The 19,694-nt window shown below is 47.0% G+C and overlaps 1 protein-coding gene across 1 annotated transcript; it reads right to left on the minus strand.

Moving 5' to 3' along the window:
* Nucleotides 1-7,278: 7,278 nt before the first annotated feature.
* On the minus strand, nt 7,279-18,081 carry MED31 (mediator complex subunit 31). The gene is made up of 4 exons (XM_040338479.1): nt 17,936-18,081; nt 15,080-15,154; nt 12,676-12,772; nt 7,279-7,802 (listed from the first exon to the last, which is right to left on the minus strand). Exons 1-4 carry the CDS (start codon nt 17,958-17,960, stop codon nt 7,610-7,612), a joined length of 390 nt encoding a protein of 129 aa, XP_040194413.1. The 5' UTR covers nt 17,961-18,081; the 3' UTR covers nt 7,279-7,609.
* Nucleotides 18,082-19,694: the final 1,613 nt, after the last annotated feature.

A 19,694-nucleotide genomic window follows, 5' to 3' on the forward strand; every position in this document is an offset into this window, starting at 1 on the left:
TTTTGAAGCGTGACATGTTCGGTATCAATTTACTTGGCGTAACATTCTTTCAGAATATAAAAAAAAAATTGGGCTAACCTTACTATTGTCTTATTTTCCCTATCCGTCTTTCAGGACAGCCACAAATAGAGAGATAGGCTCCTCCTCTTCCTTCAGGAAACACTGCACAGCCTTCAAATTCTCTCCTCCCCCTGCTAGACCTCAGTTCTTAGTGTTTCCTCCGGTGGGGAGACACTGCTGAGGAACCAGGGCAGTACAAGTGCAGTCAGGGGACTGCAGGCCATAGCAATTTCGTTGGGAGCAGGGGCTTCCTAGAGGATGTTAGGCGAAGACTTACCGCCAAAGAAAACGCACCCCAATCCGTGTCGAGCGCGGCAGCCGGCTTGTGGGGGGTCCCTATCGTGTCCACAGGACCGCGGCTGGGGAGTTCTAATCCGGGCGCCCTGTTTACAGGCCGCATTTCCTTTTTTCTTTGAAAATCGCGGGCCAAGTGGCGGGCGAAGTCATTTCCGGTGCGCCTCGGAAAGGATTCCCTTTGACCCGCGACTTCCGGTTCCGGGTCGCGGCGCTGATAGGGACCCACGCGTGCTGCTGGAGGAGTCGGATACTCGTGGAGACGAGTTTGACACAGCGCAACCACCTCGCAATGGAAAAAAAAAAAATCTTTTTTGTATTTCTTGTCATGCAGTTAGTTTGTTTTAATGTGTGGGTTTTGTCTTCTATATTTTTCAGAAAAGCCTAGATAAAAGCCAAGAAAAAACAGGAAGGACACATAGTTCTAGGAAAAAATGTGCCTCCTGTAGGGACTCTCTTCCTGATTCTTGGACGAAAGTTTTATGCAGGGACTGCATAAACTCTCTAGTCAGGGAAAGGGATGCAGAACAGGAAGACAGTTTAGCAGCCTCCGTTAAAGAGTTGGCCTCTACTTTTTCCTCCTTTAAATCATTATTTGAAAGGGTGCAGTCCCCCCTGGTACCCACACAGGTTACAACCCAGCCTGATGATCAGGGTATTGCACCTGTCTCTCCTGATCCTTCAGCTGAGGCAGTTGATGTTGCAGGCCCTTCTCAGGTACAACACTCCTGGTCGGAGAATGTTGCATCTGACTCGCAGGCAGAGTCAGGAGAAGAGGACCAGGACAGTGAGTCCAAAAAGTCTTCTAGATACAAGTTATCTCTTGATGAGGTTGAGGAATTACTAGGTGCCATTTACACGACCCTGGGTATTCGCACAGACAGTAAACCTCTTAGCCTCCATGACCAGATGTACAAGGGTCTGGGGGAACACAAGGGCAAGGTCTTCCCGGTTCACGAACTTCTGATAGATACTGTTAAGAAGGAGTGGCAAGACCCTGAAAGAAAACCCTTTTTTTCACAGTTCCTTAAGAGAAGGTTTCCCTTTGCAGATGATTCCACTTCTATCTGGAATAAAATGCCTAAATTAGATGCGGCCTTTTCACAGGTCTCCAGGAAAACCGACCTAGCATTCGAAGATATGGGCAATCTGACAGATGCCATGGATAAAACGATGGACTCTCTCATAAAGAAAGCCTGGGAGTCCATAATTGGGAATTTAAAGCCGGAATTGGCAGTTACGGTAGTGGCCCGTAATTTGGAGCACTGGCTTTCAAAAATCCAAGAACACATTGAAGCTGAGACGGATAAGGAAACCATTTTGGCTTCCTTCCCTACAATTTTAAAAGGGGTAGCCTATATTGCTGATGCTTCGGCAGAGTCAGTCCGCATGTCGGCTAGGTCGGCAGCTCTGGCTAATTCCGCCAGAAGAGCTCTCTGGCTCAAGACTTGGTCAGGAGACATTGCCTCCAAGTCCAAATTATGTGGGATTCCGTTTACAGGAGATCTCCTGTTTGGTCCCGGTCTGGAGTCAGTCTTAGACCGCACGGCGGATAAGAAAAAATCTTTTCCGTTCAAACGTAAAACTCCACTGAAAGGGCGGGGGTTTCGTCCCCAAAGACAAGGGGTCCCTAAACCAGAAAATCAGAAAAAGATTTGGACACCCAGGGGTAGGGGCAGGGGAGCGATTTTCGCCCTCCTGACCAGCCCCCTAAGAAACAATGACTCCCAGATCAGGGTGGGAGGAAGGTTGGGGGCCTTCCTCCCACAGTGGGAGTCTATCTCCCCAAACAGGTACGTCTTGGCGATTGTAAGAAGGGGGTACTCCCTGGAGTTCTCATCACCTCCCCCTCAGAGATACCTGGTCACTCAGCTCCCCAGAGACAGAGAAAAAGCGGAAGCTCTAGTAGGGGCCTTGAAGGATCTGGAGGACCAAAATGTGATTCTCAGAGTCCCAAAAGTGGAAGAGAAAAAAGGGTTTTATTCCCATATATTCGTGGTAAGGAAACCCTCCGGAAAGTACAGGTTAATCTTAAACCACTGAACAAGTCAGTAGCATACAAAAGATTCCGTATGGAGTCAATCTTTACGGTGAGGGCCCTCCTTCCACAGAATTGCTTTATGGTCTCCCTGGACCTCAGGGACGCGTACCTGCACGTACCCATTGCAGAGGGGTCTCAGGAGTTTCTGCGGCTAGCAATAGACTTGGGAACATCGGTGGTGCACCTGCAGTTCCAGGCCTTGCCATTTGGTCTATCCTCCTCACTCCGTGTGTTCACAAAGGTCCTGGCAGAACCCATAGCCCTTCTGCGTCTTCAGGGAGTAGGCATAATAGCTTACTTGGACGACCTGCTGCTTTTTGCAGCGTCCCCGGAGCAGTTATCCAGGGACCTGGAATTAACCAAGAGGACCCTTATGGACCTAGGGTGGCTGTTGAACCTGGAGAAATCCAGCCTGGTACCATCACAACGCATTCCTTACTTAGGGTACATCCTAGACTCCACCCTTCTAAGGGTCTTTCTCCCATTAGGGAAAGCTCTAAAGCTGGACAAGTCGGTAGCTGCCCTCCAGGGCAGCCATCAGGTTTTAATCAGGTTCCTGATGTCAGTATTGGGGTTGTTAACCTCCACCCTGCCGGCGGTCCAGTGGGCCGGTTTTCACTTTCGGGTCCTACAGGCTTTCCTACTGAAAATCTGGGATCACAGCTCAGAACGCCTAGACGTCCTTGTACAGGTCCCAAGCCAGGTAAAGAGATCTCTCTGGTGGTGGAGGAAGAGCGCCAATTTGTCGCAGGGTCGATTGTGGCATATCCAGTCTCCACAAGTGGTTACCACAGACGCAAGCGGCAGAGGTTGGGGAGCTCACCTGGGGATCCTTCCAGCACAGGGTGTTTGGAAAGCGGCAGAGCAGAGACATTCCTCCAACTGGAAGGAGCTGAGGGCAATCGGGCTAGCCCTCATTTTCTTTCAGGAGAGGCTTCAAGGACATCACGTCCAGGTGAGGTCAGACAACGCCTCGGCCGTGGCCTATGTGAACAAACAGGGTGGCACCAGATGTGTAGCCCTGTCGGCCATTACAACAGAAATGTTTCGCTGGGCCGAGACAAACACCCTGTCCTTATCAGCAATCTTTATAAGGGGAATAGAAAACTGTACAGCAGACTTCCTCAGTCGAAGCCAGCTGAGGGAGGACAAGTGGTCCCTCAATCAGGAGGTCTTCCATCTCTTGGTCAAGAGATGGGGGTCTCCAGAGATAGACCTCTTTGCGTCCAGACAGAACACAAAAACCCCTTGTTTTTTCTCTCGGGGCAGGGGAGAGGGAGCAACGGGGATAGATGCCTTGTCCCAGAGCTGGCGTTTCGGACTTTGTTACGCCTTCCCACCCCCAGTTCTTCTACCACTGGTCCTGAGGAAACTTCAGTGGGAAAACACCTCACTTATTCTAGTGATGCCCCACTGGCCCAAGAGAGCTTGGTTCTCAGTTCTGAAACAACTGACTGTAGAACCTCCCTTCTTCCTTCCACTTCGAGAAGATCTCCTCTCGCAGGGACCAGTCCTATGCCCACAGGTACACAGGTGGAACCTTGCGGCGTGGCTACTGAAGAGTCCTTACTGAGATCCAGAGGTTTTTCGGACAAACTGACTTCCACCCTTCTTAACAGTAGGAAGAAGGAGACACGTTCTATTTATAGAAAGGTCTGGCTTCGCTTTAATGCGTGGTGCCGAGAGTTCTCCCTTTCAGCACAAAGCCACACGTCCGTTCTAGAGTTCCTGCAGTGCGGAGCGGATAAGGGCTTATCAGTGAGCACCCTTAAAAGTCAGGTCTCAGCCCTTAGTGTATTTCTAGAGACCCCTCTAGCCTCTAATCCTTGGGTAATCAGGTTCTTTAGGGCTTTGTCCAGACAGAAACCTTCTCAGGGTCCCCCCTTCCCCAAGTGGGATCTTTCGTTTACAGGTGTTAACAGGTTTACCTTTTGAACCCCTAGACAAATGTTTGTTAAAAGATTTAACACTTAAAACAGTCTTTTTGGTTGCAGTGACCACTGCCAGGAGAGTCAGCGAATTGGAAGCCCTGTCCATTCGACCTCCTTTTTGCGTTATTTTTCCGGATCGGGTTGTTTTTAAAACCGATCCGGCCTTTTTGCCTAAAGTGGCTTCCAAATTTCATAGAAGCCAGGAGGTTGTATTGCCTTCATTTTGTTCCAATCCCTCAGGTGAAAGGGAATTAAAGTTTAGTACACTAGATGTCAGGAGATGCATCCTACAATACTTGGAGCTGACCAAAAGCTTTAGGAAGTCAGACTCTTTATTTGTTTTGTTTTCCGGAGCCAGAAAGCATCTCGACGCACAATTGCTAGATGGCTTAGATTAGTTATTGGGCAGGCTTATTCCTTGACTGGCAGGGAAGTCCCTACAGGAATAAAGGCACACTCTACTCGAGCGGTGGCTACTTCTCAGGCTGAAAGGGCTGGAGCAACGCCAGATCAAATATGCAGAGCCGCAACTTGGTCCAGCTACGCCACCTTCGTCAAGCATTATAGAGTAGACTTGGTGTCAGCAGGCGAACAAGCTTTTGGGAGAAAAGTCTTGCAAGCCGTAGTCCCACCCTAATTGTAAGTACTCGATTATCCTCTCAAGTTGTGGCTGTCCTGAAAGACGGATAGGGAAAAATGGAGTTACACTTACCGGTAACGTCCTTTCCAGTAGTCTTTCAGGACAGCCCTGATTACCCACCCGAAAAGTTGGAAGATTGGTTTTTAGTCCAGGAACATAGTATGATATTGATGTTTAAACTATGGATTACTAACATGTTCTTGTGTCTCCCCAGCGGACCGGAGGTGCTCGTATAAAAACTGAGGTCTAGCAGGGGGAGGAGAGAATTTGAAGGCTGTGCAGTGTTTCCTGAAGGAAGAGGAGGAGCCTATCTCTCTATTTGTGGCTGTCCTGAAAGACTACTGGAAAGGATGTTACCGGTAACTCCATTTTTTTTTTTTTTAAGCCAAACTTTAAAAAAAAGTACATTTGTAAGACCGCTGCGCAAATACGGTGTGACAAAGTATTGCGACGACCGCCATTTTATTCTCTAAGGCAAGGATATGCAATTAGCGGACCTCCAGCTGTTGCAGAACTACAGGTCCCATGAGGCATAGCAAGATTCTGACCGCCACAAGCATGACACCCAGCGACAGAGGCATGATGGGAATTGTAGCTTTGCAACAGCTTGAGGTCCGCTAATTGCATATCCCTGCTCTAGGGTGTTAGAACCCCCAAATATTACTTAGATTTTTTTTTCTTAACATTTCTTATGCTTTTTTTTTTTTTGCTGCATATCTTTGAGGAGATTTTAAACCATCTTGGTCACTGCAAAACATTTTTATTAGCTTTCACAAAGCATTGAGAATTGTTTTAAATTTTCTTCATACCAAGTCTCTCAACAAAATTTGTCATTGTGGCATATGCAGTAAACGGCAAAAATAACAAGGTGCCTCCACATACCAATACTCTCTAGGCCCTACATATTCTGCCATTTATAAAGAACACCTTGGAGTCATATGTACCAACATCTTCCTCCCATGAGGCTAAGCATATGGTCTACAAGGGAACAGACCTAACAATGTAGGAGATGGCATCTGTCTGCATAACACACTTGGGTTGATATATTAACTGCTGGCTGACCCCACCCACTGTAAAACGGTGGCAGTGTTGCCTGCGCGAATCGCCGTCGGTGTACGGCGGACACTTAGTATAGGGGGTACGTGAGCGCACGCCCGGTGATGTAGGAGCCAATTCGCATGACTGATGGCTGCCAGCTACCCGCAATTGCTCCTGAGAAGGACAAACTGCAGATCTGTCAATGTAAACAGACAGATCTCTGTTCTGTCAGGGGAGTAGACAGATCGCCTGTTCCTAGTACTTAAGAACAGCTATCGGTCCCTTCCCCCCACAGTTATAAACACACATGAGGGAACACATTTAACTCCTTGATCACCCTCTATTGTTAACCCATTCCCTGCCAGTGAAATTTACATTGTCCACTGAAATGTAGCAGTCCCAATATAAAAAAAATTGCAGATTGCTGCCATTACTAGTAAAACAAAAAGCCATAAATATATCCCCTATTTTGTAGACGCTATAAATTTTGCGCAAACCAAACAATATACACATACTAGGACTTTTCTTTTTAACAAAAATATGTAGAAGAATACATAATCGGCCTAAACTGAGGAAGGGATTTTCTTTTATATAGTTTTTGGGGATATTTATTATAGCAAAAAGTAAAGAATATTTTTTCAAAATTATCTGTTTATAGCAAAAAAATTAAAAACATAAAGGCGATCAAATACCACCAAAGGAAAGCTCTATTTATGGGGGGGGAGGATGTCACTTTTGTTTGGGTACCACGTCGCACGACTGCGCAATTGTCAGTTAAAGCGACAGTGCTATATCGCAAAAAAAGGCCCGGTTAGGAAGTGGGTGATGTGGTTAAAGGCAAATAGACCATGCAAGTGCAGTTGAGCTTATTAAATGAGAGGGAAGCTCTGACTGACTTCCATCATCAAATCAGGTTTGAGTAGAAATGCATTGAGAAAAAAAAATATATATTTTTTTTTTCCTTGCATGCGATTAGGTATTCTTTGCAAAGTGGCGCTTCACCTCATTTACGAAGCTCTGGAGCAACTGAAAGGTGCACAGTCTATTTGCCTTTAGTAAGCCAGTCCCACTGTGTTCATCTGGCTATCTGTTCAGTAGAATCCCTAGAGCGCTGTTCATTGCAAGTCCATCTTGCACCTCATTGGCTTGCCAATTATTCTACGTCACACAGAATGTTGTAAAGTACTGGAATGCTTAGCGATGTTAAAAGTTGAATTCCTAAGAGTTATAGAAAGGTGGTGAGGAATATCCAGGCAGCACCCACCCAAACCTGAATTCGGGCGTATCAACCCTCAATATGAAAAAGGGGGCGGAACACGATTGGCCAATATTCTAACAAAACCTTTCGGGGCAGATAGTTTGGATCATGCATGGTGTGCCAGTAACAGTAGATTCATGTGCTGGAGAAAAGTAGTGTAATATACAAAACAGTATCTGCTCAGTCGTCACTAATGACATCACGTGCTATGCAGAATGTTAGAGAGATTGACATTATCGAGGGTAACAAAGTGATGCGAAGTTCAAGTCCATTTATCGCCAATGGGCGCCAGTATTTCCATTCTGTAACAGTACGTAATATCTGTATATACAGCCAATGAAGGCATGTCATTTCCCAATGGCATTGTTCTGTGGTTGCTGCTCTACCAGAGCTTGCTGGAGTCTCATACGCTTGCGGGAATAGTGTTGCCAATGTAATATTTGCTGTTCATCAATAAACTTGGCACACTGGGCATTCACTAGCTCTTTGCGGAAATGTTCATACTGTAGCAACTCCAGCATATACAAGCACTGAGGATACCTGGAGGAAAACAAAGCAGAGTATAATTAGGAGCAGAATTTTTGTAGCAGAAGCCCTACAGAATAAAATTGTTGGGTTTTGCAAATTTTTTTTTTTTTTTTTAGATCACATGATATTTGCATTTTTTTGGGGAGAAGAAATACAATTTAATGAATTCTAGTGCACACAAACACAATATAATATCCAATTATTTGATAAAATATGAGGTTATGGTGAGTAAACAGATGTAACACTTTAAAATTACTTACGCCTGTAGAACGTTGCCATTGGCAAAGCTTTTAAAAATTACACAGGAGGTCTGGTGCTAAATTATTGTTTTTGCTATAACGTTTACGGCGATAACTCACATGTGTGGTGCAAAGACCATTTACATATGTAAGCACGAAGGTAAGGTCTCTCTCTCTTTTTTTTAAAGTTTGATCACTTATTGCTATCACAAGGAATGTAAACATCCTGCTACAGGTACATATAGTGGCCCAGATTCAGGTAGAATCGCGCAATATTTGCGTGGGCAAAGAGCAAAAATTTTTCTCTGCGCCCACGCAAATATTGCGCTTTGCCCGCGATTCACGGAGCAATTGCTCCGTAAATTGCGCGGGCGATATGTTAATCAGCCGTGCGTAAGGCTGCCTAATGTAAATGATCCCGCCGGGGGCGGGAATCATTTAAATTAGGCGCGCTCCCGCGCCGAGCGAACAGCGCATGCTCCGTCGGGAAACTTTCCCGACGTGCATTGCGGCAAATGACGTCGCAAGGACGTCATTTGCTTCTAAGTGAACGTGAATGGCGTCCAGCGCCATTCACGGTTCACTTACGTAAACGACGTAAAATGTGAACGTCGCGAGCGGGAAGCGCAGCTATACTTTAGCATTGGTTGCGCCTGCTATTAGCAGGAGCAGCCTTATGCTAAAGTGGCCGTACGGAAACTCCGTACCTTGCGTGCGCAGGGCCCGCACAACTTTTGTGAATCGGTGGTAGTATGCAATTTGCATACTATACGCCGATCACAAAGGCCGCGCCCCCTAGCGGCCAACGCAAGAATGCAGCCTGGGATGTGAAGGCATAAGGAGGCTTATGTCTGTCACATCCTAGGCTGCAGTCGGTGCAACGAGGTTCCTGAATCAGGAGCACTCGTTACACCGGAGCAAGTAAGCCCTTGCGCCGCGCAACCGCTTCTTGAATCTGGGCCATTATATTTTACCCCAGATCTCTTCTCTACCCACACCAAGATCAATGTGCCAAGATCCTTTCCCAGACCAAAAATGGCTTTGGTTACATCCTGCGAAACTGAAAGTGACAAAATACTCGTCGCTTCTGGTTTCTAATACCCATGTCCAATGTCACATACTATAGAAATGATCAGGGACGTTCCGGTACCTGTTCAGCGTCATGGTAAGCCAGCGATGGCTTCAGTCTCAGGCTTCCTAAATGCAAAGGAGAGCCCGGGAAGGCACTATCCTTGTCCACAGCTACTCCTGCCATAGCCCCAGCATCATGCATGGAAGAGTCAGCAGAGTGATTTGAACACAGCATCAGCCACTTGCTCCTTGACAATGCACAGGCATTACTTGATCCTGATGTTGGTTCTGAGGTTGAAGAAGGTAGGGAGGTGAGAAAAACAACTAATTGCCAGTCATGTTCCCCCAGCCGCAGCATATTGCCAAGTTGGCTCCAGTGATGATGAGGATGGAGGGGGTGATGATGATGTCACTGACTTGAGTGTCGGATAGAGCAGAGGAGGAAAGCGAGGATGAGGCACAATGCCAAAAAGGCAGCCATCATGGAAGATTAGAGAGGAGCCACCCTATTCCATCACATTGTGGAGCTGTTATCTCCTGGCCCACTTCCCACAAGCTCAGCTGTGGGCCTTTTTTAGCACATGTGCAGGCGTTCGCGCTGTTGCAATTTGCAAACTATACCTCAAGTGTGGCAAAAACACCAGCCATTTGGGTACCACATGCTTGACAAGGCATTTAACTACTCAGCCCATTGGCAAGAGCACCTGCAAGCTTAAATTTTTCTCCTCCCCTACAGGTCTACCCCTGCTATAACTCATGACCTCTCAGCAGCTTCCACTGACAGGGCTGATGGTATAAGGAAAGGTGTCACAGGTCCTTGCAGCACAATACTGGTTGTGGACTATAGCAGGCAAATTTCTCTGTCCCAGCTATCGCAGAGAAAAAATAAATAAAAAAAACAGCCACTGCCACCCACATGCCTAGTGTCTAAATTCAAGCTCGCCAAAGCGGCTAGCTTTACAACTCTCGCCTTTTCATCTGGTGGATTCCGCAGAACGTGCTGTACCACAATGGCAGGTTCCCAGTCGCTATTTATTTGCACATAAGGCCATTCCAGTTCTGTACCATCACAAGGAAGGCAATGGTGTGGCATCATTGAGCGAGGCAGTCAGCCGCAAGATCCACCTTACTGCTGACATGTGGTTCAGCAAGCATGGTCAGGGACTTTGTTTACAGCACACTGAGTAACTCTGCTTGCAAGGATGCAGGACAGGGCTCAGTGCTGGATGATGATTGATGAATTTGTCAGCTCCGCTCCACCCCCTCCTCTGCTGAATTGTCCTGTGAACCACCAGTACCCCCCTAAGTGTTCAAGGAGTTATTCAATGAGTCAGGCTAAAAAAATCTAATGGCGCATTGCGGGCGGTACTACCACGGATTCCCATGGTTTTAAATGGGAAGCAGCGGTATACATACTGCTCCTCTCACCACTCCAAAGATGCTGCTTGCAGGAGATTTTTCTCTCCTGCCAGCGCATCGCCTCAGTGTGAAAGCCCTCAGGCTTTCACATTGAGAAGGCTGGGGCAGGAGTTTTTCCAGGCGGTATAGCAGCACTATTTTTAGCGCTGCAATGCCTAAAAAACTCCTCAGTGTGAAAGGGGCAGAAGTGATCAGGCAGTGACAGTCGGCTTAACGAGGAGAAACACTCATGGCTATAGCAGCTAGGAGTGTTTTTAAAAGCTGCGGTCAATGTAAACTAAAGTGATAGCACAGCAGCAGAAACGTGCTATGCAGCTCCCTTTCTCCATATTAAACCTCTGATCAAGGAGGAGTCACTACTGCAATAAGATTGGCTTCTTTCCATAGAGTTGAAATCAGCTTGACAGAAGATTACATAATATTTAAGTCCTTGTCCTAACAATATTAAATAAAATATGTCAAATCCAGTCATAGGATTCTACTATTGGGTGGTAGCATTACTGGGAAGAATAAGATTTGTTCCAATGGAGGGCTACTCTGAAACAGTTAAGCTGAGAAATTTCCTGGTGCAGTCCACCCACATTATGACAGCATCAGAGGCTCGCACCAGTATTGTGCCAGGAACACGGACATGAGGTCCTACTGAGTTTGTTAGCTTTTCTTTATTTCTGGGAACTGAACTGATCGTAATGTTCTAAGAGGAAGGCACCACACCGTTTCACTAGCTAGTTATGATGAAATGTCCACTGAAGAATTTCTAGTTATGTACCAGAAATCACAAATACATTCTAAATCAATAGGCTGAAAAAAAAATAAAAAAAAACAACCCCTTCTTAAAATATCTGCAACCTGTGATGGCTCTGTCCTGTTATTGTCAGGACGGAACAGCCATCAGGACCAGTGCCACAGGAGGGAGCGCCACCCTGTTCTTTAGCACATAGTGTTTACTCTCTCCTGTCCTCTTTTCACGCTGGAAGCGAAAAGGGCTCCAGGAGAGATCATGTCACTGCCTGTGCCCGTGTTTTGTGAGCACAGGCACATGCTGTTCACCGATTCACTGGAACTGATCAGCAGGTCCAGGCCAAAAAGCAGGGACACGTTAAGTGATCAGTACTGGAGCAAATCATGGCGCGTGTGCGTGCCCCCAGCTCGGGAACATGCAGAGAGCGTGGATCACATATCTATATACTTATACACACACACACACACATTATATATATATATATATATATATATATATATACACACACACACACACACACAGGATCGGGTAAAGAGCTACCACCCTGTAGCAGCAAAACTGCTATGGGGCAGTCAGCAACTAGTCAAGAGGAGCTCTAGGCTTCCCCAGAAAAATTCTAATATTTTAATATTAGGGCACTTACCTGTCCAGGGATCCAACAGTGTCCTCACTCGAGCCAATTATTCAAGCGCTTGTAAATGGGCAGCAGTCTTCTGGGCCCTGTGAAGTGTCCCTGAAGACTGGGGGGGGGGGGGGACTTGTGTCTCCGTTCACTGTGGCAGACAAACAGAGCTTCCCTTTTGGAAGCTACCATTCTTTAAACAGAAAGTTAGCCCTGGCTGGAAGGTAGGCTTACCAGTTTCTGCTGCTATACCCATATGAGACAGCACAGTGTGCTTTTTGGCAAAGGTGAATTTACACTTTAAACCTCAGTTACTGGCAAGAAATAAAAATATATCAGGTATAAGCAATACAAAAACCGCAGATAAAAATGAAGTATGACAGCACAAATGATTTTCCATTAAAATATTTGATTTGCTGATTTCATTAAAGGTCGCACGTTACATTTTCCTTCTATCTTGTTTCCTCTTTTACAGGTACCAACAAACAAGGGTTAGTGTATGCAAACATGAGATTAGTTGGTGCCCCTCCAATTAACTGACTGCACAACTCTGTAGATCTGGGGCAGGAACATCCCTGCGGGTGACACTACAGAGTGCTCCATCCTGGCATACACACATCTTTCAGGAATCAGGCAATATTATAGCCTTGGTTGTGACAGACACAAGCCATCTTTGTATGAATTCGATCTCACTTTGGTACTGACAATTCCACCTATGCACACAATGCAAAGTACAGTAACTACACACACACACAAAATGATAGAAGTACTAAAAAGAGATTTGACACTTACTTTAAATATTTTGCATAATCGGGATCCTTCCAGTAAAGAAGGTATTTCAGATAATTAACAAATGACTTGTCCTTGAAGAATCCCCGCTGTGCTAGGACTAAAGAGAAGGCAACAATAAAATTAAATGATCGTACTCAGAAGAAAATAGCACTTCATAAAGAGAATGTTAAAATCATCACTCTACAAAAGATATCAGATCAATACCAGTTCAGAGCAAAATTAGAATAAAGGTGCAAGTCCAGCCAAAAACGTTCTTTGTAAAGCCTTAGCTTAGATACAGGATGGGTTAGAACTTCCGTCATGTTTTTCTTGTCGTCTATAGGTTTTCATACCTTCAATATTGGCAACATTTCTAAGACTAAGGATTTTTATTTTTTTTGCCTGGCTGTCATGCCTACCCCATCTGACTTCAGTAGTTTGAGTCACGGACCCAGAAAAATAAGGGCCCATTCCGATGTGTTACCACAACGCATAGTAATGTACTGTATATGTAAAAAGTTGCATTGCAGCGCCCTGCGTTATGGAGTGAAACCAGCCCAATGCAGAAAGACACCTGAACAGGGGTCCCCACTCTTAAGCCCCATACACACTATGGCCGGGATTCACATACATTGGCGCATAGTTATGCCGGCGTATCGAATATACGCTACGCCGACGTAGCGCAGAGAGGCAAGCAGTGGATTCACAATGCACTTGCTCGCACTCAAATCTACGCTGGGTTTCCTCGGCGCAAGCCAGCGTAGGTGGAAGTGGGCGTGAGCCATGCTAATGAGGCATGACCCCATGCAAATGATGGGCCAAGCGCCATAGAAGTACTTAAAACGAACGGCGCATGCGCCGTCCCGTGGCCGCATCCCAGTGCGCATGCTCAGAATCATGTCGAAACAACTGCCTAAGATACGTTGAATCACTGCCTACGACGTGAACGTGACCTACGCCTAGCCATATTCACGTACTACCTAAACAACGTAAAATACGACAGCTGTGTTCCCTGGTCCATACCTTTGCATGAGTTGCACCCCTTATATGGGGAATAACTTTACGCTGGACGTACGACTTACGCAAACCGCGTATATTATGCACCAGTACGTTCGTGAATCGGCATATCTCCCTCATTTGCATAGGAAATCAATGGGAGCAGCAAATGCGCCCCTCGTAAATATGCACCCACGATATGATGGCGTAGACAAGTTACGTTGGTCGGATGAAGCCTATTTTCAGGCGTATCTCAGATTGTGGGCACGGCGCACAGATACGACGGCGCATAGTTACACTTACGCGGCGTATCTCGAGATACGTCGGCGTAAGTGCTTTGTGAATCCGGGCCTATCAGTTTTCCTGCAGGTTTTTCTCTTCAGGTTTACCAAAACCATCTAATATGAGGTCAAACCTCAAGAGTTTTAATTCGTATGCAATCAGACAGGCCCTTGCACTACATGGTTTTGGTAAACCTGAAGAGAAAAACCTGCAGGAAAACTGATAGTGTGTATGGGGCTTTAGATTTACCCTCCTGAAAGAGTTACCCTTGCCCCTTGTTCTAGTGACAATACAAAAAAAAAAAAAATAGAAATAGTAATTCTCCCCAACCAGAAAACAGACAGCAATGAAAACCTAACAGTCTAACCCTTCCACAGTGTCCAAAAAAAAAAAAAAAGTTTGGCTATAACTACACTTAATTTTTATTCACTCAAAGTACTGAAGCCATTTACCGTCAGGCAACTAGCTCTAGCAGAAGGCAGCAATGGCATTTTGCACACAAAAAGTTAACATTAGAAAAAGACAAAAAGGAAAAATGTGCACTAATACACAACAACCAAGCAGAATTCAGCTATGACTGATATTCCCATTCCTGAGGTCAGGGCGGAACATTTCCACACTGACACATTGTAATATGATACATTCAAATATGCCTGTTACAGCATAATACACTCTGCGCCATCTCTGTGATCAAGATCCCCCGGCCCCTTGTAGCTGTCACAATCTGCCAAAAACGCAGCCGTTTGGGGCTCCGCCCACATTATCCATTAGGTGTTCTGTGAATGGGAAAATGACAAGGTTCTCATTGAGCTACCATGGCGCTGTTGAGCACTGTGGTAGTTCATTAGGTCTTGGTGTCACAGTGCAACTGTCTGGCCATATCGGAGGGATGGCCAGACAGAAACAGACATTCTGCAGGACCATGGCATTACAACCACGATCTGCTGATTGTGGGTGAAATGCTTTACAGGTCCATTATAAAACAATAAATGCATATATTTTTTTACCTGCAAAAAAAAAAAATGTGCAATCATTTTTTATTTTTGTAAAGGTGAACGTATCCTTTAAAAGAAAATTTCCACCACTTTATGATTTGTAAATGAACAAAATAGACACGACTGGGAAACAATTTCCATAATATACTTACAGTTAAGGTAATTCGGATTCGCAAGGCACTGAACAAACTCCAATTCCAACTGGAACCGATATCGGGCTTGTTCATCTGAAAGAAGAAATAAAGGAAATGTCATCATTACTTACATGTGTGATACCAATTTATAGCAGCATTAAACCCAAAATGTAATATATTGCAGCTGAACGATCTTTAGATGTGGTGGCTGCAGTATTTATTTTCTTTTTGTACGACGGTGTGGAGTGGTGACATACAATCCAGCACCCTTCATTTTCTGTCCTCTGTGTCCCATTAGAATGAATCTCACTAATGGACATATACAGGAACACAGACCTAGCAAGGGATCTCTAACCGTTCATCATTCCACCCAAAAAAAAGGGGTGTGCCTTATGATACACTTTACAGCCCACTTCTGGACACTGGGGGGGGGGGGGGGGGGGAGAATATAAAATAAGGTTGCCACAAAGCTTCTCCTGACCACCTACAATGCAGGGCAGATATCGATTGCTTTCTGTGTTGGTACCATGGTGCAGCCCTGGAGCTAGATGTATACCACATGTATCAAACACAAGACCTGCAGGCCAAATTCGACCCTCCAGGCCATTTCATGTGTCCCTCGCACCTCTCCTGCAGCTGCGTGACCCCCCCTTACACAGCCATGGAGAGGCTCGTCTCTGCCCTCCTGTCCTGAGGACGGACCACCGCCTACAGATCCTGCGCCTCTTGGCAGCTTCAGCACCCCCTAGTGTCTGCCTCACCTGTTTTCAGCATTCAGTAGATGCCAGAAGCTGACCCCAGCCCTCCTCCAGACCCTGCTTCCTAGTTTTGCCCCCAGCTTCTTCCCAGCAGCAGCACAAGATAAGGAGGGTGCACTGTAATGTAAGGAATGCTGATGCAGCCCTCAGAGCCATCCTGCACCTCTAACTGGAAGCCTGACCGGGGCGATCAGCCTGGGCTCCAGCTCTCTATGGAATCGGAGATCCTCCGGGGGGGGGGGGGGGGGTTCAGCTTGGGCTCCAGCTCTCCATGAAATAGGAGATCCTCCTGTGTGATCAGCTCTCCATGAAAGAGGAGAGCCTCCTGGGTGATCAGCCTGGTCTCCAGCTCTCTGTGAAAGAGGAGATCTTCCGTTGGCGATTAGCCTGGGCACCAGATCTCCATGGAATAGGAGATTATCTTGTGTGGGGGGGAGGGGGTAAAGCCTGAGCTCCAGCTCTCTATGGAATCGGAGATCCTCCAGGGTCATCAGCCTGGGCTCCAGCCAACCATGGAATAGGAGATCTTACATGTCGATCAGCCTGGGCACCAGCTCTCCATGAAAGAGGAGATCCTCCTGGGTGATCAGAGGAGATCCTCCTGGGTGATCAGAGGAGATCCTCCTGGGTGATCAGAGGAGATCCTCCTGGGTGATCAGAGGAGATCCTCCTGGGTGATCAGAGGAGATCCTCCTGGGTGATCAGAGGAGATCCTCCTGGGTGATCAGCTCTCCATGAAAGAGGGGATCCTCCTGGGTGATCAGCCTGGTCTCCAGCTCTCTGTGAAAGAGGAGATCTTCCGTGGTGATTAGCCTGGGCACCAGATCTCCATGGAATAGGAGATCCTCTGGGGGGGGGGGTTAAGCCTGGGCTCCAGCTCTGTATGGAATAGGAGATCCTCCGGGGTTATCAGCCTGGGCTCTCCTTAGAATAGGAAATGCTCCTGAATTATCAACCTGAGCACCAGATATCCATGAAAGAGGAGAGCCTCCGGGGTGATCAGCCTGGGCACCAGCGCTCCATGGAATACGAGATCCTCCAGGGTGATCAGCCTGGGCTACAGATCTCTATGAAATAGGAGATCCTCCAGGGTGATCAGCCTGGGCTACAGATCTCTATGGAATAGGAGATCCTCTTGGGGGGGGGGGTTAAGCCTGGGCTCCAGCTTTCTAAGGAATAGGAGATCCTTTGGGGTGATCAGCCTGGGCTCCAGCGCTCTATGGAATAGGGGGTCCTCCAGGGTGATCAGCCTGGGCTACAGATCTCTATGGAATAGGAGATCCTCTTGGGGGGGGGGGGGGTTAGCCTGGGCTCCAGCTTTCTAAGGAATAGGAGATCCTTTGGGGTGATCAGCCTGGGCTCCAGCGCTCTATGGAATAGGGGATCCTCCAGGGTGATCAGCCTGGGCTACAGATCTCTATGAAATAGGAGATCCTCCAGGGTGATCAGCCTGGGCTACAGATCTCTATGGAATAGGAGATCCTCTTGGGGGGGGGGGTTAAGCCTGGGCTCCAGCTTTCTAAGGAATAGGAGATCCTTTGGGGTGATCAGCCTGGGCTCCAGCGCTCTATGGAATAGGGGGTCCTCCAGGGTGATCAGCCTGGGCTACAGATCTCTATGGAATAGGAGATCCTCTTGGGGGGGGGGGGGGTTAGCCTGGGCTCCAGCTTTCTAAGGAATAGGAGATCCTTTGGGGTGATCAGCCTGGGCTCCAGCGCTCTATGGAATAGGGGATCCTCCAGGGTGATCAGCCTGGGCTACAGATCTCTATGGAATAGGAGATCCTCCAGGGTGATCAGCCTGGGCTACAGATCTCTATGGAATGGGAGATCCTCTTAGGGGGGGGGGGGGGTAGCCTGGGCTCCAGCTTTCTAAGGAGTACGAGATCCTCCGGGGTGATCAGCCTGGGCTCCAGCTCTCCATGGAAGAGGCGATCCTCCTAGGCTCCAGCTCTGCATAAACTGCCCCCCCGAGAGCAAGGAAGTAACTGTAATGGATGAATCGGTGAGGAGGGAGATACACACATAAATAGTAGGAAGGTCCCCTGTAATATGAGACCAAAGGACAACCCTCCTACATATCGCTGTTGGTATCTAGACACTCCGCACACACTTACCGCTCTCCATTGGCGCTGCAGCCATCGCAGCTCTGCACGCTTGATAATCCCGTACAATTTAGAGAGGAGTCTCTCCACCGAAATCGTCTTCAACTGGAAGATAAACAAAAGCACCGGAAGCGGAAGTTTGTTGTTGTGTTGGCGGAAGTGTCTTCAATGGGTGTGGTTAGTTTGGCGGAAGGGATTTATGACACACGATGTTTCTTTTGGCGCAAAAACGGGGAGATATGGGGAGTTCTTCTCTTACACGATTCTTCAGAATGTCGTATGCTGCAGTTTTGTATTTTTGAGATTTGTGCGGTGTATTTATAAGTTTGGTCCAGTATATAATCCTGTATAACGGTGTTTCATCAGATTAGGTGTGCCGTTGTAAGGAAGTGACGCTTCGTCGCCGCCATCTTGCTACACCCTGCACTCCACAGTAAGGATACGCTGAGAAGGGGATAAGCAGACATCTTGTTACACCCACCAGAGTTTTGCAACATATACGTTTTTTTTTTAACTGTAAACTGAGTTTCTATTGTAAAATACAATATTTACAACTCCGTCGTACTGTTTAGATGTTGAATTTTAAAAGCTGCGGCAAGTGTGCTAATCTCACAGGTTGGCTAATTGGACAGAAGTTCTCAGCTCAGTTCTTAAACATTCACACAGACTTGTAAGTACTGTATTTCTCCATATAAACTCAGTTACTGTTAAAAATGAGTGTAAAATGTAAAACTCCGGTGGGTGTAACAAGATGTCCGCTTGCCCACTCCTCAGTGTATCCTTATTGTAGACGGGTGGGGGGGGGTGTAGCAAGATGGCGGCGACAGAACTTCAATTTCGTTACACATTCTGACGGGTCGCCTAATCTGACGAAACACCAGTGTGCTGTCAAGAAATGCCCGACTGGAACTGCGCATACACAGTACGGAGCCACCAAACATCTGAATTTATGATCAGCTGTAGACAGCGCCTGCGCACAATAGCTGACATTGTGCCACATGCTCCCGATGCTCGTGCAAGTCTGCAAGGGGCTAATTTGTTCACGATGGGTGTGCTGCCACGCAGCTTTACTGTCTAGCAGTTGCCGGTGCTGAGACAGAACAATGGGCGTGTGTGAGTGGCGGATGCCTACATGAAGGGGGCATATTTTGTAATGATGGGCAGTGCTGCTAAGGTGGAGGTGGCATTTTTTCACAAAACTCAAACACATCTAAACAAATATATCTGCTAACATTGAAAAACCCGCCCTTCAGTTGGCTAAACACGTGTTTGAGTTTCGTGACAAATTCCGCCCCTATCTTAGCAGCACTGCCCATCATGACAAAATACGCCCCTTTCATGTAGACATCCCCCTTCGCGTCGGCTATTGTGCGCAGGCACTATTTACAGCTGATTGTAAATTCCGATGTTCGGTGGCTCCGTACTGAGCATTCGCAGTTCCAGCTGGGCATTTCTCAATAGGGGCATTTCTCAACAGGACACCGGCAGACAGAGTGGTGAAGGGTTAGAGCTACTTTCAGTTGTTTTGCTTCCCCTCCCCCCCTATAAAAATGCCTAGAAAGGCACAGGTCACCTTTTACAAAAACAGCCGATGCAGATAAGGGACACCTGAAGATAAAAACAAATTGTGCAACTCTGACCAGAGATGAATAATGTCCCTGTTATAAGTGTAGGCCATACATGGCTGCTGATAGGGGGGGGACCACCAGCCCTCCTGTAGTGGGCCCCGGCACACAGAGGGGCCCGGACAGCAGGAGGATCGGTGAAGAAC

The sequence above is a fragment of the Rana temporaria genome, chromosome 2 (genome assembly GCF_905171775.1).
Source record: "Rana temporaria chromosome 2, aRanTem1.1, whole genome shotgun sequence".
Lineage (NCBI taxonomy): Eukaryota > Metazoa > Chordata > Amphibia > Anura > Ranidae > Rana > Rana temporaria.

Bases quoted from the DNA above. Each gene is read 5' to 3' on its own strand.
- MED31 (XM_040338479.1), bottom strand. From the start codon at position 17,960: ATGGCTGCAGCGCCAATGGAGAGCG. The intron at 15,155-17,935 runs GTAAGTGTGTGC...TTCTTCTTTCAG, and splicing joins TGCAGCGCCAATGGAGAGCG to ATGAACAAGCCCGATATCGG. The intron at 12,773-15,079 runs GTAAGTATATTA...CCTTCTCTTTAG, and splicing joins GAATCCGAATTACCTTAACT to TCCTAGCACAGCGGGGATTC.